Here is a 20,109-nt window from a genome sequence, read left to right as displayed (position 1 = left end):
CATTCCTGGTGTCCTGTGCAGTGTTCTGCCCTCCTTCACAAGCTTTGTTAACCTCTCCCTAGCTTTGAGATCGATGAAGCATGTCCAGCCTAAAGCTTAACAAGGCAATTCCAGGAGCAAGTTTTCTTCTAACACCTGGATGTGACTTATACAGTTTGCGGGCTGCTCTCTATTTCACAGATTAAATCTCTCTTCTTGTCGATTAGCCTTGATCCTCTTTTGGGCAGGGGAATAAATGAGAGGGAGACATGGACTGCAATGCAAAAGAACTTTAATGAGTCAAAACAGGAAAATTGGGTCAATCCAAGGTGAGGTGACAATGCAGAGAGCACCAGGGGCAAACAACAATCTGTTGTGTTTTCCAAGCAGGTGCCCACAAAGGAGTGCAGAGCCTGCAGGTGCTCCCCAGGATGGCTGTGTGGGACTCACAGCCCCAGGGAGCAGAAGGGAACAGGGACACAGGAGGGAAAGGAGAGAGTGGCAGGGGACAGAGGCAGGGCTGGGCTGTGCTTGCCAAGAGCCCAGGCTGGCCCTGTCTCTCTGCAAGGGCTGCAGGGCTTGCTCAGCCCCTCAGGAAGCACCAAGGCGATGCTGCGTGCCCAGGGCGGCTCCATCCTGGCACTGCCTGGGTTCCTTCCCCAGCAGCTTCAGCAGGGGAGGCCACAGATGCCACTGCCCAGGCCAGAGAGGCCAAAGCCCCCAGAGCTGATGGGCACTCCCTGAGAGCTGAGGATGCTGCCAACAGCAGCAGAGCTGGAGGATCCCACGGCGGTGTTCTGGGGGAAGGAGCTGAGGATGGGCCCAGGCAGGGTCACCACCACGGGCGAGGGCTGGATGAACACGGTGGAGTCCTGGCACTGCCTGACACAGGGCTCATTGCAGCTGCTGCCCAGCGGGGTGGGCCCACAGGGCTGGCAGGGCTGGCACCGCGGGTAGCAGGACATGGCTTGGGGCTGCAGGTGCACCTGGGAGAGAGCAGAGAGAAATAAATCACAAGGAGTGGGTAAGGATCCAACTGTTACCTCATCATGAGAGAGCCAAGGCATGAGCTGGGAATGAGAGCTGAAGGCTGTTTGAGGAGGCACATGGGCTCTTCCCCTCAAGCCCAGGGATGTCCCCAACCAGCCCAAAACTGGGGCAATACTTCTGCCAAGACCCAGCAGTCACACACCTCCCACTCCTTTCCTCCTCTCACAAAGAGCATCTGCAAGATCTCACACGGGACAAAGTCACAGGTATGTGCAAGAAATCCCAGAGAAGAAGGAGAAAATGGAAAATAGGCTTCAAACTCACCTTGTTCTCAAGGAGATGGAGGTGAGAGGAGTGGATGAGAGAGTGAGGAGAAGGTGCTGCTTTTATACTGCTCCTGCAATGCCCCAGGCCCAGAGTCACTGCACAAGGACAGTAATTTTCCTACACACTCATCTCAAAGCAAAACATTCTACCCAATGGCACAGATTGTGGTTTGGTTTTCATCTTTTTGCCATTTCATTTCCCCATTTCTGACATTCCCACTAAGTCACGGAGGCTTCTACCATGTAGTGGGATGGAGAAGTACAAGGATTTCTTGTGCAGGAGCACAATAGTATGGGCAGGAATCAAGGCTCAAGTTGACCCATGTGTGACCCATGTGGAGTTCTGTACTTCCTTACTGCCTGAGGGATGTGTTCACTCTTGGGACAGTGCCTTTTCTACCCCTCTTTTCACCCCATGATGCATTTTGGCTGCACCCTTTGCACCCTGACCTGGAGGACACACAAAGTCCTGCCACACATTGTCAATTCTGCAAACACCCTGAGCTGTGGCAGTGCTGCCAAGCAAGTCAGCAAGTCAGGCTGAGGGCAAGGGCCTTTCCCTGCCTGGAGCTGTGGGTCTGGGCTCAGCCCAGTGCTTGAAAATGGTTCTCCAGGATGTTGGATGGAACTGCCCTTGCTGGAAGGGAGTTCAGCCCTGCCTGGCACAAAGCCTGCAGACATCACACACGCCTGGCTTGACCTCACACCACAATTAGAGCGTGACTCTCCATGGGTCAGGAGAGTCTGTCCCTGGAAATTTGCCTACTGAAGGCATTCCCTTGCCCTCCTGGGACGCTGCCCAGCTGCCTCCATGTCTGCAGGGCAGGGAAGAACATCCCTCACTGCTGTAGTTTGAAATCTGTTTTTGCATCTAGGGCATTTCTGGGCACACCTCCTCCCTGAGCACTGCATGTTGGATTTTGTAGTGATTTTCTCTATGAGCTTTCCAGATATCAAGTCTGACTGGCCTGTTCTTCCCTGACTCCTTTCATGCCTCTCTTGAAGACAAGACACTCACTGGCTTTCTTCCAGCTCTCAAGTGTGTTCCATGGTTGCTGTGACTTTCAAAGAGAGTTGAGAAAGGCTTTGTACCAGTGAACACATAACATCAGTTCACACACACTCATTTCAGACCAGTGTGTTTGGATGTTCCCCCATTGGATTCTGTTCTGCTTGGGGAAATTTTTTCTGTTCCAGTTGTTCCAATCAGCACCAGGAACTTCAGTTCCTGACAGCAATTCCTGATGGTAAAGACCAAGGACATGAACCTTTGAGAATTTTCACCTTTCCTGTACCCCCTGCCCTCAGGGAAGCTGCCCTGGTGAATCCTGGGGCTGCTTGTGTCTAGGGCTCCCATTTACTGATGGCCTGTCTGGAGAAGACCTTCTTATTGCCCCTCCATGTGCTCTCCTGATTCATGTCCAGGTGGGCTTTGGCTTTCCTAAAGCCTGGCAAACATCCCCTCCAGAGCAAACGGCATCAAGGGGAAGAGAGCTGAAACATTGGCACAGCCTGGCTGCCTGGACATGCTGCAGCTCATGACCCTTGCAGAGAACAGAGAGAAGCAAGTGAAATGTCCATAAAAAGCAGATTATTTGGATGCCCTCTGACATGTGCAGTGTGAGACAAGGACTCTTCCTGCAAGGGGTACTGCAAAGAGTTGCTTTTCATTGCCCTAAACCAACATTCCCAGCCTTCATCCAGCACTTGGGTCATGTGCCCTTGCTGACATGGCTCTGCCTGGGATATCCTTTGCTTCTCATCACAGAACATGAAAGGATCCTGCAATGCAGGGCAGGAATGCTGGAAATGAGGAAATGAAATGGCAGCCTTGATGGAAACAAAATGTGAATCGCTGCCCCTATAAGGGATATTTTCCTTTGAAGATGAGTCTGTTCAAAAATTACCACCCTTGTGCAGGATTATGGGCCTGGGGCAATGCAGGATCTGTATAAAAGGAGGCTCTTCTTCCCATTCTCACATTCACTCCACTCACCTCCATCTCCTTGGAACAAGGTGAGTTTGAAGCCTATTTTCCATTTTCTCCTTCTTCTCTGGGATTTCTTGCACATACCTGTGACTTTGTCCCGTGTGAGATCTTGCAGATGCTCTTTGTGAGAGGAGGAAAGGAGTGGGAGGTGTGTGACTGCTGGGTCTTGGCAGAAGTATTGCCCCAGTTTTGGGCTGGTTGGGGACATCCCTGGGCTTGAGGGGAAGAGCCCATGTGCCTCCTCAAACAGCCTTCAGCTCTCATTCCCAGCTCATGCCTTGGCTCTCTCATGATGAGGTAACAGTTGGATCCTTACCCACTCCTTGTGATTTATTTCTCTCTGCTCTCTCCCAGGTGCACCTGCAGCCCCAAGCCATGTCCTGCTACCCGCGGTGCCAGCCCTGCCAGCCCTGTGGGCCCACCCCGCTGGGCAGCAGCTGCAATGAGCCCTGTGTCAGGCAGTGCCAGGACTCCACCGTGTTCATCCAGCCCTCGCCCGTGGTGGTGACCCTGCCTGGGCCCATCCTCAGCTCCTTCCCCCAGAACACCGCCGTGGGATCCTCCAGCTCTGCTGCTGTTGGCAGCATCCTCAGCTCTCAGGGAGTGCCCATCAGCTCTGGGGGCTTTGGCCTCTCTGGCCTGGGCAGTGGCATCTGTGGCCTCCCCTGCTGAAGCTGCTGGGGAAGGAACCCAGGCAGTGCCAGGATGGAGCCGCCCTGGGCACGCAGCATCGCCTTGGTGCTTCCTGAGGGGCTGAGCAAGCCCTGCAGCCCTTGCAGAGAGACAGGGCCAGCCTGGGCTCTTGGCAAGCACAGCCCAGCCCTGCCTCTGTCCCCTGCCACTCTCTCCTTTCCCTCCTGTGTCCCTGTTCCCTTCTGCTCCCTGGGGCTGTGAGTCCCACACAGCCATCCTGGGGAGCACCTGCAGGCTCTGCACTCCTTTGTGGGCACCTGCTTGGAAAACACAACAGATTGTTGTTTGCCCCTGGTGCTCTCTGCATTGTCACCTCACCTTGGATTGACCCAATTTTCCTGTTTTGACTCATTAAAGTTCTTTTGCATTGCAGTCCATGTCTCCCTCTCATTTATTCCCCTGCAGATCCTCTCCCAACATGCTCAAAAAGAGAGGTGTTGCTCAGGGCTGGATGTGGGAAGGGATTGTGGGAGATGGTTGTTCATAGCGTGTTAACACAGGCAAAATTTAAATATTCTTAATGATGCAATGGTTAACTCCATTTTCTAATTTTCTCTACTGACATCTAATTGCTGCTTCCAGTAAATTGTACTTATCTAAGCCTGTGATCTTTGCTTTTTGTGCCTACTATTCTCCTCCACAGATGGAGAGGAAGGGTTGAGAGCAGCACATGGCTTTATTTGGATCATTAAATTGGAGAATACCATTGTTGAACCACGACAAAGATTTTCCTGTACTTTCCAGCCTAATTCAGTAAAAAGGAGCCCTAACCAGTGAAACAGGCAGCAGCTGCCTCCCCTAGTCAAGGACATCTGGGAATAACAAGCCATAAAGATGTAATTGTTATGGTTTGGCCCAGGTGAGGGGCCCCAGGAGGGGACACGGGCAACACCTCCATGTTATCATTCCAGCTCATGTCCTTTCCATATTTATTCTGTCTTGCTTCCAGGAAGAAGGCTGTTCCTCCCAGAGGGAAAAACCCTGGTGGAGGGTGAAACCATCTGAAATTGTTTCACTTTACTGTAAAGAATTTCTTAGTCTCATAGCTTTTGGTATTAATATTGTAGCTGTTACTGTTTATATTCTTGTCTCATTGCTGTTTCCAATAAATTGTTCTTATCTCAGTCTTTGATCTTTGACTTTTGTGTTTCCAGCTGGAAGGGAAGGGGAAGCCAGTGTTGGTGTGGATTTTTTTTTTTAGCAAGACCACTAAACTGGAGAATACCATCCCTAAACCACAACAGTAATAAATAAAGATGTGTGGTAGTGGAGCAGATTGCAGTTAGCATCTCTTACTCAGGGACATCAGCAGAAAAAGAAGTTTTTAAGGATGCAGTGAATCAAGATGTTGATGTGTGCCTATGTATACATTGCTAACCTGGCAGAATATTCAAGGTCCATGTATCCTATAGCTGAATTATGTTCTTTGCAATACTGAAAGTCACAGCTACAGGTCAAAAAGACCCTTGTGAAGAGCCTTCCTCTGAGCATGTGTAGAATTGAGCTGGGGTTGTGTCACTTGTATGGAACTCCCAATACAGAGCTGTACTTGGAAAGTTTCTAATTCTGAATTTCTGAGTACAAATAATGTTATGAAAAGTCTGGTGGGTATGCTTGATTTGGGGAGTTCTACCAAGCATCCAGGCTTGTGCAACTCTGACATAAATAATGTCTCTGCTGAGTGCGTGATTATTCAGCTGTTGTGGAGTGGGTCGCAAATCTGATTTTTTGGGCAACGCAACCAAACCCAATCTGTGATTCCATGGGAACACAGGTCTGTGAGAAGGCAGCCCACTGCACTGTGTCCCTCCTTTTGGGAATCCTGTGGTTAGGATGGGACCTCCTGGAGTCTGATGGGAAGCTGGTCCTTTGTCTTGTCAGTAACACATTCATTGCAGAGTACTTGTGTCAAACATTCAGCTTAAAGAGGACAGAGGTGCATGGTTGTCCCTGGACCATGCCGGGTAATTTTATGATGTTCTAGGGTTATTCTATTCTATTCTATTCTATTCTATTCTATTCTATTCTATTCTATTCTATTCTATTCTATTCTATTCTATTCTATTCTATTCTATTCTACCAAGAAGAACTTTGGGGTGCCTGTGGGGTGATAGGCCTGCCACAAACCAGAACTGTGCTCTGGCATCCAAACCAGCTTGGGCAGCAGGACAAGGAAGGGGATTCTGCCATGCTCAGGTGAGACCCCAACTGCAGAGCTGCCTCCAACTCAAGAGTCCCAGCACAGGAAGGATATGGAGCTGTTGGAGTGAGTCCAGAGGAATCTGAGATTATCAGAGGGATGGAGCAGCTCTGCTGTGAGGAAAGGCTGGGAGAATTGGGGCTGCTGGAGAGGAAAAGCTTTGGGGTGATGTAATTGTGGCCTTGCAGTACCTGAAGGGAATTTACAGTCAAGATGTGGAGAGATTGTTTAAAAGAATATATAGTGACAGGACAAGGGGAATGCCTTCACACTGACAGAGAGTAAATTTAGACTGTATATCAAGAAGCATTCCTTTATTACAAGGGTGCCCAGGGAAGCTGTGGCTGCCCCTGGATCCCTGGAGGTGTTCAAGGCCAGGCTGAGATGGGGCTTGGAGCAATCTGAGACAGAGGAAGCTGTCCATACCCATGACAGGGGAAGGAACTGGATGAGCTTAAGGTTCTTTCCAACCCAATCCATTCTGGGACTGTATCATTCTTTTCAGATCTATGGAGACAGGGAAACTCAGAACCCAGAGGGTCACTCAGTGCACACTGAGCACTCCAATGCCAGCCTGTGTTCACAGCCAGTGCAAAAGCAGCACCAACAACACCCCCAGAAACACCCCTGGGGCAACATCTCTGCCTTGGGAGAGTGTCTGCAGGGCAAAGGATGACACAGAGGCACAGGCTGGGATGCAGCAGAATTTAATGAGCCAAAATAGGGAAAAGAGGGGGATCCAGAAGGAGACTCCCACGTGGAGCAGCTTCAGCAGGGGAGGCCACAGATGCCACTGCCCAGACCAGAGAGGCCAAAGCCCCCAGAGCTGATGGGCACTCCCTGAGAGCTGAGGATGCTGCCAACAGCAGCAGAGCTGGAGGATCCCACGGCGGTGTTCTGGGGGAAGGAGCTGAGGATGGGCCCAGGCAGGGTCACCACCACGGGCGAGGGCTGGATGAACACGGTGGAGTCCTGGCACTGCCTGACACAGGGCTCATTGCAGCTGCTGCCCAGCGGGGTGGGCCCACAGGGCTGGCAGGGCTGGCACCGCGGGTAGCAGGACATGGCTTGGGGCTGCAGGTGCACCTGGGAGAGACAGCAAGAAAAAGTCATGAGGGGTTTTTGAAGAGCAGCCCGTCACCACACCATGCAGCTTCACTGTCAAGCCAAGATGGGAACAAGAGCTGGAGGTGTTGTACTGATGCCCACAGGCTTCTCTTTCATTTAGTCGAAGAAGTTCCCTGCCAAGAGCAACCAAGCCCAGGGTAACCCCACCTATCCCATCACTCACTTCAGCCAAGTCCCAAACTCTCCCCTGTGCTCACTTTCTGTTCCTGTCTCTCTCCCAGAGTAAGCAGCCCTATGACCTGGCATAAAACAAAAGGGGCAGGTATGTGCAGAAAACAGAAGGAGGGAGAATAGAAAGAGTGAGAGGAGAAAAAGTCTTCAAACTCACCTTGTTCTCAACGAGATGGAGACAATCGGAGTGGATGTGAGAGTGAGGAGAAGGTGCTGCTTTTATACTGCTCCTGCACTGCCCCAGGCCCTTAGTCACTGCACAAGGGCAGTAATTTTCTTTCAGACCCACCTCCCAAGCAAAATATCCTCCCTGATGCCACAGGTTGTGCTTTTGTTTCCATCAACGCTGCCATTTAATTTCCTCATTTCTGATGTAACCAACAGGCCTCCAAGGATTATTTCAAGCACTGAGATGAAAGACCCAAGGGTTTTCTGGGCAGTGACACATCAGGACGTGCAGAAGATGAGTTGCATGTGCTGGAGGGGTCTGTGCAGTTGACACCTATTTGGGAAATATGTTCTGGTTGTTTTCTACCCTCTTTGCAGGCGGCTGAACATCCCCTCCCACCAAGCCTGTCCTCTCCTCTTGTGGCAGTTTGTTTAGCAAGGTCGTCCCCTCTCATAGCTGCATTGTGGGGTTACCAGTGTGTGCCACCAGCAGTTGTGAGGGAAAATAACTTTGGTTTCCTGAACATCAGGATTCCTTGAGATGTCTCATGGAGTTGTGTCCCTTTTCACTCTCACAGGAGTGTGTGGAGGTTCAGAAAATACCATGTTCTTCCCATTTTCCCCACATCACCATACACTTTGGCCCCATACTAGCCAAGGATGCTTTTCCAAACCAAGCTAATTGTCCTGAGAGCCCCCTGAGCTGTGGGAGTGATGGTAACAAGTTCATGCTGAGGACAATTTCTGTTTGAGCTGCCTGGAGCTCTGTACAAGAAGTAGCTCAGTGACTGGAGATGGTTTTGCTGAGGTGTGGATGGAGCTGCCCTTGCTGGAGGGGAATTCAGCACTGTTGGCTCATGGGCTGCACACATCACACCAAAAGGCTGACACACAGCCAACCCAAAATTAGGCTGTGACTCCCCACAGGTAGAGAGAGTCTGTCCCTGGAAATTTGCCTACTGAAGGCATTCTCTTGCCCTCCTGGGACGCTGCCCAGCTGCCTCCATGTCTGCAGGGCAGGGAAGTGCAGCCCTGCTTGATGTGGTTTGAGAGCTGGGTCCTTCTGAACTTGTCCCCTCCCTGAGCATCCTCAGGCATGTGGTACCACAGGGTCCTTCCAGCTCTCACTCAGGAGCTGGGTGTGTTTCAGCTTCTCCAGGGGTGCTGATTTGTGCTCCAGGCTGAGGAAGCCTTTGGCTCAGGGGAAAGGAAGCATGAAAAAGCACTAATGGCAGGAGAAGTTGTGTCATGTGAAACCCAGGGATGTGTCCCAGATGCTGGGGAGATGTTTTCTACAAACCTTTAACTCTGTAAAGCATTCAGGAGAGCCCCCCACCACAACCTGAGGGAAGCCTCAGGCCATGTAGATGAGGCCTGTGCATCCCTTCTACCCTCTGCTGGTTTGGGTTGGCTTTCCTCAGGCTATCCTTGACTTGGAGCTCACCCACTGCAATTACTAACAGCACTTCACTGTCCCAAGCCAACATCTGCATGCCCAGGAGCCCTCCTGTACCTCTGCACTCACTGGCATGACTCTTCATGGGGTATCTTCTCACTGTGGCGCATGAAAGGATCATGCAAGGCAGAGCAGGAATGTCAGCAATGAGGAAATGAAATGGCAGCGTTGACAGGCACAAAAGAACCACCTGTGGCGTTAGGGAGGATATTTTGCTTTGGTGATGAGTGTGTAGGAAAATTACTGCCCTAGTGCAGTGCCTGTGGGCCTGGGGCAGTGCAGGAGCAGTATAAAAGCAGCACCTTCTCCTCACTCTCACATCCACTCCGCTTGTCTCCATCTCGTTGAGAACAAGGTGAGTTTGAAGACTTTTCTCCTCTCACTCCTTTTATTCTCCTTCTTTCTTTTTTCTGGACATACCAGCCCCTTTGTTCTATGCCAGGTCATAGGGCTGCTTATGGTGGGAGAGGGACAGCACAGAAAGTGTGCACAGGGAGAGTTTGGGACTTGGCTGAAGTGAGTGATGGGATAGGTGGGGTTACCCTGGGCTTGGTTGCTCTTGGCAGGGAACTTCTCTGGCTAAATGGAAGAAGAAACCTGTGGGCATCAGTACAACACCTCCAGCTCTTGTTCCCATCTTGGCTTGACAGTGAAGCTGCATGGTGTGGTGATGGATGCTTTTCAAACACCCCTCATGACTTTTTCTTGCTGTCTCTCCCAGGTGCACCTGCAGCCCCAAGCCATGTCCTGCTACCCGCGGTGCCAGCCCTGCCAGCCCTGTGGGCCCACCCCGCTGGGCAGCAGCTGCAATGAGCCCTGTGTCAGGCAGTGCCAGGACTCCACCGTGTTCATCCAGCCCTCGCCCGTGGTGGTGACCCTGCCTGGGCCCATCCTCAGCTCCTTCCCCCAGAACACCGCCGTGGGATCCTCCAGCTCTGCTGCTGTTGGCAGCATCCTCAGCTCTCAGGGAGTGCCCATCAGCTCTGGGGGCTTTGGCCTCTCTGGTCTGGGCAGTGGCATCTGTGGCCTCCCCTGCTGAAGCTGCTCCACGTGGGAGTCTCCTTCTGGATCCCCCTCTTTTCCCTATTTTGGCTCATTAAATTCTGCTGCATCCCAGCCTGTGCCTCTGTGTCATCCTTTGCCCTGCAGACACTCTCCCAAGGCAGAGATGTTGCCCCAGGGGTGTTTCTGGGGGCTGTTGTTGGTGCTGCTTTTGCACTGGCTGTGAACACAGGCTGGCATTGGGAGTGCTCAGTGTGCACTGAGTGACCCTCTGGGTTCTGATTTTCCTGTCTCAATGGATCTGAAAAGAATGATACAGTCCCAGAATGGATTGGGTTGGAAAGAACCTTAAGCTCATCCAGTTCCTTCCATTGTCATGGGTATGGACACCTTACACTATCTCAGATTGCTCCAAGCCCCATCTCAGCCTGGCCTTGAACACCTCCAGGGATCCAGGGGCAGCCACATCTTCCCTGGGCACCCTATGCTAGGGCCTGCCCACCCTTGTAATAAAGGATTACTTTTTGATATACAGTCTAAATTTACTCTCTGTCAGTGTGAAAGCATTCCCCTTGTCCTGTCACTACATATTCTTGTAAATAATCTTTCTCCATCTTGACTGCAGATTTCCTTCAGGTACTGCAAGACCACAATTACATCACCCCAAAGCTTTTCCTGAGTGCTCAGTGTGCACTGAGTGACCCTCTGGGTTCTGACTTTCTCTGCCTCTTTGCATCAGAATGGAATTTCTGTAAGGAGTTCAGTGGCTAACTTGTACTTCACACACTTTCTCATTGTCTCTCAGTCAGCTCAGCACTGCATTGGAGGTACCAAGCAGTGGATGTGTTGCTGCAAGGACACAGCTTCCAGCTTCCCATCAGCTGCCAGGAAAACCCTTCCTAACAGAACTGTGACTGTACCAGTCACTCAAAATTCCACTAAAACTCATCCTGAACACTTCCCATGATGGGACATGCCATTTTCCATTTCCCACCACATCATTAACTCCTTCCTTTTGTCCCTCCTACATCTACCCTATTTCTGTCTAAAAGTGTTGCTTCTTGTCCAGTCACTGCAGGCCTTGATGTAATATCTCTCTCCAGCTTCCTTTTCCCTCCCCTTTATATATTGAAATGCTTCAATAAGGTCTCCCCAGAGCCTGCCTGAAAAAACTCAAGTCCTTCAGCCTTTTTCTATGGTAGGGGCAATGCATCTGTGTGATCATTTCTGCAGCCCTTGTCTGGTGCTGCTATAACAGGTTCATGCCAGACTGGATTCAGGGTTCCAGGAAGGGTCTAACAAGAGCTGACCTGCTGCCTGTGTTTCTGTTTGTGCAGACCAAGACATGATTGAATTTCTGGATGTGAAAAACACATTGCTGGGTCATATCAAAATTTTCTACCTCCATGATTTCTGGTTCCTTCTCTGCAGGGCTGATCTAAATTGTTTCTCATCCAGTGCTGGCTTTGGTGAAGTTCCTGAGTTTCACATGGTGCCATTCTCAAATCTGCCAAGATCCCTCTGGATTGAAACACTTTCCTCAAGCCTCATCTTGGTGTCATTCACTTGTTGAGTGTCCACTCAGTCCCACTATCTATGTTATTGATGACCATATTAACAAATATTGGTCCCTGTATTGATCCTTGCTGTACACCACTCATCACTGGTTTCCACTTGGACATTGAACCCGTGAGTATAAATCCTTGGATACTCCCAAAATTCTCTTGAAAATCTTTCACTGTAACTTGCAGGTGAGGAAGGAAGCCATGACTCCCCAACTGATCCCCTGACCATCAGATCCAGCTTTGCCCACACCTCCCTCCTGGCCTTGGTGCTCATTCTGCAGAAGGACAAAGGACCTCAACTGACCAAAGGGCTGTTCCAGGTCATGTAGAATCACAGAATCACTTAAGTATTTATTTAGACAAGACCTTTAAGATTAAGAGGTCCAACCATTAACCCAGCTCTTCCAAGCCCAACACTAAACCATGTCCCCAAGTGTCACAACTAAATATCTTTTAAATCCCTCCAAGGGTGGTGATTCCACCACAGCACTGGGCACAAATGATATCATGCTTAGTAATAAATCTGTGAACAGTGTTCCCAGTTTGGCCATTCTTCAGACACTTGGCGTTGGTCTGCTGCTGCCACAAGATTCATTGACTTGGAACCACTTGGTTTTCTCTTTTTTCTCCCATTCCTTCATAGAATGTCGTGATCTTGACACCAGGGTGTGTCACTCTCTTGCTTTTCCCATTCTCCCCCTTCCCACTGGGTCAGCAGATCATAAAAGCCACTGCTCAGTGCTTAGTGCTGCTCGTAACACCACACAGACCCACAGGCAGTGCTTGTCCTCTTTGCCCTGCTCGTTCAATGTCTCTGCCCAGGGCTTCCTAGGAAAGTTTTTGGAGAGATGGTGGCAGGAAAAGACATTGGGAAGGAAAAGAGGCAGCAGGTGTGGGCTGAGTGACTCAAAGTGCTGTCCAGAAGCAGCTGAGGGAGAGCTGAACTGCTGCAGGACACAGAAAATCATCCTTGGAGTAGACAGGGCCAGTGAAGAGGTTTGGTTCATTCTACCAGCTCCAGACATATCAAGAAGGATATAAAGCAGCAATACCATGATATAGGAGATTTAACTCTCCTGTCCTAAAAGGAATTGAAACAACTCCTAAATCTGTCACACAGAGCCATTCCTGAGCAACACCTCCCTCCCAGGGAATCTGGGGAGACCAAAAACAGGGAAAAGATGACACAGAGAACAAGCTGGGATGCAACAGAAATTTAATGAGTCAAAAGATGAGAACAAGGTCACTCTGAGTGGAGGCCCCAGTGAAGAGAACAGCAGGGTCAGCTCAGAATTTCCATCACATGGCTGTAGCAGAGATCTCAGCAAGTTCCACCTGCCTAATGCAGAGAGGGAGCAGGGCCAGCAGGTCAGGATAGCTGAGTGGGACTCACAGCCCTGAGGAGCACAAGAAGTCACTCAGAGTGGTAGACAGAGCACTGTCGCTCTATCCCTGGGCTGGTTCCATCCTGGGAGTTCCTGGGTTCCTTCCCCAGGGAAGGAAGCTTTCAGCAGCTTCAGCAGGGGAGGCTCCTGGTGCCACAGAGGCCACTGCCCAGGCCAGAGAGGCCAAAGCCCCCAGAGCTGATGGGCACTCCCTGAGAGCTGAGGATGTTGCCAACAGCAGCAGAGCTGGAGGATCCCACGGCGGTGTTCTGGGGGAAGGAGCTGAGGATGGGCCCAGGCAGGGTCACCACCACGGGCGAGGGCTGGATGAACACGGTGGAGTCCTGGCACTGCCTGACACAGGGCTCATTGCAGCTGCTGCCCAGCGGGGTGGGCCCACAGGGCTGGCAGGGCTGGCACCGCGGGTAGCAGGACATGGCTTGGGGCTGCAGGTGCACCTGGGAGAGAAGGAACAGAGGAGCAGAACATGAGGTGAGTTTGAAGAGCAGCCTCACCACACCAGGAGGGAGATCCTTTCTCTCAGCCCTTGTGAGCACCACCAAGAAGGCCAAAGCCAGGGACCATCCTCCCAACCCACAGCTCAGGAGACACCTAAGTCTACGTCCAGGATTGCTCCACAACATATGTCCCCTCTCCCACACAGCCTCAAGACACAACAGGGAACAAGGGCAAACATATCTGATCAGAAATCCCAGAGAATTACAAGGTGGAAGAGAAAGGGTAGGAGAAAAAGCACAAGGAGAAGCCAGAGGAAGACAAGAAAGGGCTCAAAACTCACCTTGTTCCCAACAAGATGGAGCTGAAGCAGTGGATGGCAGAGTGAGGAGAAGGTGCTGCTTTTATACTGCTCCTGCACCGCCCCAGGCCCACAGGCATTGTACAGGGGCACTCATTTTCCTACACACTCATCTCCCAAGCACACTGTCCTCCCAAATGCCCCAGGCTGTGCTTTGGTTTCTGTCAACGCTGCCATTTCATTTCCCCATTGCTGACATGGCATTAGGCCACAGAGCATCTTTTGAAGTGTTGCCATGAGAGGCCTGAGGCTTTCCCGAGCACCATCACATCAGCACAGGCAGAAGATGGGCCCCCATGTGCTCCAGAGGGCTGTGGGCAAATGTGTGGGGAGTGTTTTTACAAACCCCTGTGAGGAAACATGGTCGTGTCTTCCCACCAAAGCAATCCCCTCCTGAGCACCTGAAGTCTTCCCTCAATGTGTTTGTGCTGCCTCCCTCTCCCTCCCTGCTCAGGCCTCACTGGGCAAGTTTGGTGCATTGCTGGTTTCAAATGGCTTTGCCCAAGGAAATCTTCTCCTTCAGGGAAGACATCTCCTGGTTTATTTGGTAGAGTTGTCTCCCCTCACTGCCATCTCTGGGGGAGCCCAACCTGTGCTGTACATAGGCTTGTGGTAGGAGATTGTTGCCCTCCTTAATCTTGTTATTCCTGAAGAACCCCTTTAGGATTGGGCCTCACTGTCCTTTGTGTCAGAGGGATCTTTGGCAATTTCCTGCACATTTTGTGCCATAATCTGCAGGACACACAAGCACAGGCCACTTTTTCAATACACATTGTTCGTCCTGCAAGAATCCCTGACCTGTGAGGGAGCTGCCAAGCATCCCTTTTCCCTGGGCCAGGATGGACCTGCCCTTGCTGGAGGGAGACTCAGCCCTGCCTTGGACAGCCCTGCAGACATCACACTCTCCTAGCTTGGCCTCACACCAAAAGGCTGACACACAGCCAACCCAAAATTAGAGCATGACTTGCCACTGGTAGGGAGAGTCTCTCCCTGGAAATTTGCCTACTGAAGGCATTCTCTTGCCCTCTGGGGCACACCCCAGCTGCCTCCATGTCTGCAGAGCAGGGCTGTGCATCAGTCCTTGGTGTATTTTGAGAGCTGGTTTTGTAGCCAGGGCTTTTCTGAGTGCATCCCCTCCCTGAGCATCCCCAGGGATGTGGCACTGCAGGATCCTGCCAGGCCTCAGGGTCCTGCCAGGCCTCAGGATCCTGCCAGGCCTCAATCCTTTGGGTAACTCCACTTCTTTTCCAGGAAGACCATCTTCAAGTACTGGTCTATCCCCACGCCCTAGCAGGCAACCCCAAAAGCCATTGCCTTCAGCCTGACCAGCTTGGCAGCACTGGAGTGTTCTCAGCACTGAGTTTTAAAAAACTGGGGAGGATTTTGTGTGCTCCCCAGGTCAGGGTGCAGCCAAAATGCATCATGGGGTGAGGAGAAGGGGAGAGTGATGTTCCAACAGCCAACATATCTCTCAGATGCTGAGAGCAGAGGAACCTGAGCCCACAGGATTTGTTGGGTGATCAAAGGGTTTTTGACAGGACAGTGCTCTCCTTCCACAAGCCCGGTGACAGCACAGGTTGGGGTCCCCCAGAGATGGCAGTGAGAGGAGACAAACTCTCTCAAATAAACCAGGAGATGTCTTCCCTGAAGGAGAAGATTTCCTTGGCAAAGACATTTGAAACCAGCAATGCACCAAACTTGCCCAGAGAGGCAATGCCCAGTGAGGCCTGAGCAGGGAGGCAGCAGGGAGGGAGAGGGAGGCAGCACACCCACACTGAGGGAAGACTTCAGGTGCTCAGGAGGGGATTGCTTTGGTGGGAAGACACGACCATGTGTGTGTCGTATCACAGGAAGACCTGTGTTTCCTCACAGGGGTTTGTAAAAACACTCCCCACACATTTGCCCACAGCCCTCTGGAGCACATGGGGGCCCATCTTCTGCCTGTGCTGACGTGATGGTGCTCGGGAAAGCCTCAGGCCTCTCATCTCAACACTTCAAAAGATGCTCTGTGGCCTAATGGCCATGTCAGCAATGGGGAAATGAAATGGCAGCGTTGACAGAAACCAAAACACCACCTGGGGCATTTGGGAGGACAGTGTGCTTGGGAGATGAGTGTGTAGGAAAATGAGTGCCCCTGTGCAGTGTCTGTGGGCCTGGGGCGGTGCAGGAGCAGTATAAAAGCAGCACCTTCTCCTCACTCTGCCATCCACTGCTTCAGCTCCATCTTGTTGGGAACAAGGTGAGTTTTGAGCCCTTTCTTGTCTTCCTCTGGCTTCTCCTTGTGCTCTTTCCCTTTCTCTTTGACCTTGTAATTCTTGGTATTTTTGATCAGATATCTCTGTCCTTGTTCTGGGTTGTGTCTTGAGGCTGCTCACCATGGGAGAGGGGAGATGTGTTGTGGAGAAAGGCTGGATGTAGACTTAGGTGTCTCCTGAGCTGTAGGTTGGAAGGGGGGTCATCCCTGGCTTTGGCCTTCTTGGTGGTACTCATAGGCGCTGAGAGAAAGGATCTCTCTCCCAGTGTGGTGAGGCTGCTCTTCAAACTCACCTCATGTTCTGCTCCTCTGTTCCTTCTCTCCCAGGTGCACCTGCAGCCCCAAGCCATGTCCTGCTACCCGCGGTGCCAGCCCTGCCAGCCCTGTGGGCCCACCCCGCTGGGCAGCAGCTGCAATGAGCCCTGTGTCAGGCAGTGCCAGGACTCCACCGTGTTCATCCAGCCCTCGCCCGTGGTGGTGACCCTGCCTGGGCCCATCCTCAGCTCCTTCCCCCAGAACACTGCCGTGGGATCCTCCAGCTCTGCTGCTGTTGGCAACATCCTCAGCTCTCAGGGAGTGCCCATCAGCTCTGGGGGCTTTGGCCTCTCTGGCCTGGGCAGTGGCCTCTGTGGCACCAGGAGCCTCCCCTGCTGAAGCTGCTACCTCCACCTGGATCCCCCTCTTTTCCCTATTTTGGCTCATTAAATTCTGCTGCATCCCAGCCTGTGCCTCTGTGTCATCCTTTGCCCAAGGCAGAGTTGTTGCCCCAGGGGTGTTTCTGGGGGGTGTTGTTGGGGCTGGTTTTGGACTGTCTGTCAGCTCAGGCTGGCATTGTGAGTGCTCAGTGTGCACTGAGGGACCCTCTGGGTTCTGAGTTTCTCTGCCTCTTTGGATGAGGATAGCATTTCTCTACATTTTCCAGAGACAAACCTCTTGTTTTTTATCTCCACTTTGCACTTCTTTTCCTTTTTCAGCTCAGCACTGTGATACAAATACTCAGCAGTGAATTTGTTACTGCCCAGACAGAGGTACTAGATTCCCATCAGACTCCAGCAGATCCTTTGGGTCTGAAAGGTTTCTGAAAGGGAGGGACAGAGGGCATTGGGCTGCCTTCTCACAGACCCCTCTTTTCATGGGATCACATAATGGGGCTGAGTGGAAGAGACCATTAAAGTTTATGCAGTCCAACTCTTTTGCTATGACACAAACATCCTTCACTGCATCACATAAGGTTGGAGCAAACCTGTCCTTGAACCCTTCCCAAGTTGGGACACCCCATCATTCTTTAGGCAACATTTCCCAGTGTCTTGTCCCACTCATCACAATAAAATTCTTCTTCATGTCCCTTTTGTATTTATCCTATTTCAGTTTCAAACTCTTCTCTTCGTCCAATTATTGCATGTTTTGAGAAAATATCTCTCTGAACTTCTTCATTCATCCCCTTTACATATCAAAAGGTGTCCCCAGAGCCTGCTCTTCTCCTGCCTGAAAAACTCAAGTGCCTCAGCCTTTCTCCATGGTAGGGACAACGCATCCATGTGATCATCTCTGCAGCCCTTGTCTGGAGCTGCTCTAACAGGTCCATGCCTACTTTGGACTAGGGACTCATGACTGGATTCAGGGTTCCAGGTTGGGTTTAAGAAGAGCAGATAAAGTGAAGAATCTCCTCCTTTACCCTCTGGCCATGTTTCTGTTTGTGCAGCCCTGGATCTGATGGAATTTCTGAGCTGCAAACACACATTGCTGACTCATGTCCACTTTTCAATCTCCAGTGTCCCCATGCCTTCCTTAAAGGTCTGCTCTCAGTCCTTTCTTCTCCTGGGCTGTTCTGATATTGTGGATTTCCAGAATGCAACTTTTCTGGGACAGTTTCTGGGGACAGGGAGGCAGGGAGAGGCATCAGGTGTGGGCTGAGGGTCTCCAAGGGCTGTGCAGGAGCAGCTGAGGGAGGGGAATGGCTGAACTGCTGCAGGACGCAGGTGGGCATGGTGACACACATCCCCAGAGAGTCCAGATTTGAAGTTGTTGCTGTTGAGATGGTCACAACACACAGAAGAACACCATGCACTTCAGAAGGCTTCTTACTGTTTATTTTAACAGCATCCTGTCTTTTATACCTTCTCACAAAGTTTATACCCATTCATTGGCTACAATAAATCAGCATAATGTTCATTGGTGCAGGGAGGTCTCCACCACGGTTTTCCACCAATATCCAACTCAATGCCCCCCTGTTTATTTTTCTTCTCCCTGGTTTCCATGTCAGTGACCTTGCTAGAACTCCTTTCAGGGGCAGAGGTGACTCTTACCAGCTTCTCTTCTTCAGCTCACTCTTTCTGGCTTACAGAGCAGCTGTCAGCTCCTTCCACATGATGGTGGCTTTGTAGCAGCCAACCCTGTCCCATGGTTCAGTGTGGAAGATCAGACAGCTACAGAAGCAGAGCCGGGCAGTGCCACCAACGTTTTGGCCCTGGTAGAATAAAAACTGAGGGGGAGATAAACTCAAGGCAAGAACAGGAGTGAAGACATCATGTCTGGTCACTCTGACCCCCTGATGCTGACCACTCTGATGAGGGAAGATTAACAAGGACTTTGCTGGTGAAAGAGGTAACAAGGACATTACTAGTGTGAGAATGATAATCAAGAAGATTTTGTTTCTAAAGGGACTGGGACAAAGGAGTCTGAGAGGAAGATTTTGTACAAATGTAGTGACCTGTAAATACTTGTGTAATAAACTGGCTTTGCTTTGCTGGCATCAGTTCATGTCTGTGAGTCCCCACATTTCAGTCTCTGAAAGGATGAGGTGCTTTTGTCGTAACACCATCAAAACAGGTGGAGCTGCCAAGAGTGTTCCTGGGCACCAAGGAGTGTCATCAACATCCTGGGCTATCAGAGCACAACTGTGAACAGGCTATTGATGGGAGCAAAGATCCCACTCTGCTCAGCACTCCCCAGATGGCATCAAGCATGCTGTGCTGCCTACTGCCCTGTAACTCAAAAAGATCTCCAGTGAGGGAAGTGAAATACATGAAGATTGACCAGGGTGGTGAGTGGGCTGGAACATTTACTTGTGGATGAGAAGCTGAGGGCACAAGCTTGCTGACAACAAGAGAAAACTTGAAAGATTTGTTGGGAGAACTAGAAGTATTTTTGGAGTATTGGTGGTCATTGAACTGTGTGGGGCAATTCCTGCACATAGAGAGAGGCAGAGTAATTTAGACAGGTGACACTAAATATGAGTAATCAATGCTGTGTTAACATAATGAATGTGATGTTGACAACCATGGCAACACGTCTTCCAACAACACCCTCCCAGAGCCACACAGCAACAGCTCTCTCACTGGATATGTTGGGTGAGCATGTGCAGGGGAAAGGATGACACAGAGGCACAGGCTGGGATGCAGCAGAGCTTTAATGAGTCAAAAGGTGAGAAAGAAGTCACTCTGAGTGGTAGATAGAGCAATAATGCTCTATCCCTGGGCTTGGACCATCCTAGGAGTCCCTGGGTTCCTTCCCAGGGAAGAAAACTTCTAGCTTCCAGCAGCTTCAGCAGGGGAGGCCACAGATGCCACTGCCCAGGCCAGAGAGGCCAAAGCCCCCAGAGCTGATGGGCACTCCCTGAGAGCTGAGGATGCTGCCAACAGCAGCAGAGCTGGAGGATCCCACGGCGGTGTTCTGGGGGAAGGAGCTGAGGATGGGTCCAGGCAGGGTCACCACCACGGGCGAGGGCTGGATGAACACGGTGGAGTCCTGGCACTGCCTGACACAGGGCTCATTGCAGCTGCTGCCCAGCGGGGTGGGCCCACAGGGCTGGCAGGGCTGGCACCGCGGGTAGCAGGACATGGCTTGGGGCTGCAGGTGCACCTGTGAAAGAGAGAAGAGAGAAGCAGACTCAGGGCTGAGTGAGGGGACACTGTTCATCCATCATCTGGAGAAAAGCCAGAAGCGCAAAATTGCACAATGATGTTTAGAGACACCCACCAGCCTC

General features: G+C 51.3%; 6 protein-coding genes and 1 pseudogene across 6 annotated transcripts; 3 read left to right on the top strand and 4 right to left on the bottom strand.

Moving 5' to 3' along the window:
• Positions 1 to 647: 647 nt before the first annotated feature.
• LOC132084256 (feather keratin 1-like) lies at positions 648 to 2,166 on the bottom strand. The gene is made up of 3 exons (XM_059489325.1): positions 2,139 to 2,166; positions 1,294 to 1,391; positions 648 to 965 (listed from the first exon to the last, which is right to left on the bottom strand). Exons 1-3 carry the CDS (start codon positions 2,164 to 2,166, stop codon positions 648 to 650), a joined length of 444 nt encoding a protein of 147 aa, XP_059345308.1.
• Positions 2,167 to 3,233: 1,067 nt separating this feature from the next.
• On the top strand, positions 3,234 to 16,778 carry LOC132084123 (feather keratin 1-like). Its single transcript, XM_059489125.1, has 2 exons — positions 3,234 to 3,311; positions 16,452 to 16,778. The coding sequence occupies exons 1-2, from the start codon at positions 3,234 to 3,236 to the stop codon at positions 16,776 to 16,778; spliced, it is 405 nt and encodes a 134-aa protein (XP_059345108.1).
• Positions 3,661 to 3,957, top strand: LOC132084351 (feather keratin 1-like). The gene has a single exon (XM_059489424.1). The coding sequence runs from the start codon at positions 3,661 to 3,663 to the stop codon at positions 3,955 to 3,957; it is 297 nt and encodes a 98-aa protein (XP_059345407.1).
• Positions 6,947 to 7,243, bottom strand: LOC132084350 (feather keratin 1-like). Its single transcript, XM_059489423.1, has one exon. The coding sequence runs from the start codon at positions 7,241 to 7,243 to the stop codon at positions 6,947 to 6,949; it is 297 nt and encodes a 98-aa protein (XP_059345406.1).
• On the top strand, positions 7,650 to 10,140 carry LOC132084321 (feather keratin 1-like). The gene is made up of 3 exons (XM_059489395.1): positions 7,650 to 7,687; positions 9,354 to 9,456; positions 9,823 to 10,140. The coding sequence occupies exons 1-3, from the start codon at positions 7,650 to 7,652 to the stop codon at positions 10,138 to 10,140; spliced, it is 459 nt and encodes a 152-aa protein (XP_059345378.1).
• LOC132084122 (feather keratin 1-like) lies at positions 13,185 to 13,950 on the bottom strand (annotated as a pseudogene).
• Positions 16,779 to 19,667: 2,889 nt separating the features above from the next.
• On the bottom strand, positions 19,668 to 19,964 carry LOC132084125 (feather keratin 1-like). Its single transcript, XM_059489127.1, has one exon. It carries the CDS (start codon positions 19,962 to 19,964, stop codon positions 19,668 to 19,670), a length of 297 nt encoding a protein of 98 aa, XP_059345110.1.
• Between the last annotated feature and the right edge of the window lie 145 nt (positions 19,965 to 20,109).

Source organism: Ammospiza nelsoni, chromosome 26, assembly GCF_027579445.1.
Source record: "Ammospiza nelsoni isolate bAmmNel1 chromosome 26, bAmmNel1.pri, whole genome shotgun sequence".
NCBI lineage: Eukaryota > Metazoa > Chordata > Aves > Passeriformes > Passerellidae > Ammospiza > Ammospiza nelsoni.
This window is presented reverse-complemented; position numbering and strand designations above follow the sequence as displayed.

Bases quoted from the DNA above. Each gene is read 5' to 3' on its own strand.
- LOC132084256 (XM_059489325.1), bottom strand. From the start codon at position 2,166: ATGCAAAAACAGATTTCAAACTACAGCA. The intron at 1,392-2,138 runs GTGAGGGATGTT...GTCCTTGTGCAG, and splicing joins ACAGATTTCAAACTACAGCA to TGACTCTGGGCCTGGGGCAT. The intron at 966-1,293 runs GTGAGTTTGAAG...GCTCTCTCCCAG, and splicing joins TCCATCTCCTTGAGAACAAG to GTGCACCTGCAGCCCCAAGC.
- LOC132084123 (XM_059489125.1), top strand. From the start codon at position 3,234: ATGCAGGATCTGTATAAAAGGAGGCTCTTCTTCCCATTCTCACATTCA. The intron at 3,312-16,451 runs GTGAGTTTGAAG...CTTCTCTCCCAG, and splicing joins CTCCATCTCCTTGGAACAAG to GTGCACCTGCAGCCCCAAGC.
- LOC132084351 (XM_059489424.1), top strand. From the start codon at position 3,661: ATGTCCTGCTACCCGCGGTGCCAGCCCTGCCAGCCCTGTGGGCCCACC.
- LOC132084350 (XM_059489423.1), bottom strand. From the start codon at position 7,243: ATGTCCTGCTACCCGCGGTGCCAGCCCTGCCAGCCCTGTGGGCCCACC.
- LOC132084321 (XM_059489395.1), top strand. From the start codon at position 7,650: ATGGAGACAATCGGAGTGGATGTGAGAGTGAGGAGAAG. The intron at 7,688-9,353 runs GTGCTGCTTTTA...TTACTGCCCTAG, and splicing joins GATGTGAGAGTGAGGAGAAG to TGCAGTGCCTGTGGGCCTGG. The intron at 9,457-9,822 runs GTGAGTTTGAAG...TGTCTCTCCCAG, and splicing joins TCCATCTCGTTGAGAACAAG to GTGCACCTGCAGCCCCAAGC.
- LOC132084125 (XM_059489127.1), bottom strand. From the start codon at position 19,964: ATGTCCTGCTACCCGCGGTGCCAGCCCTGCCAGCCCTGTGGGCCCACC.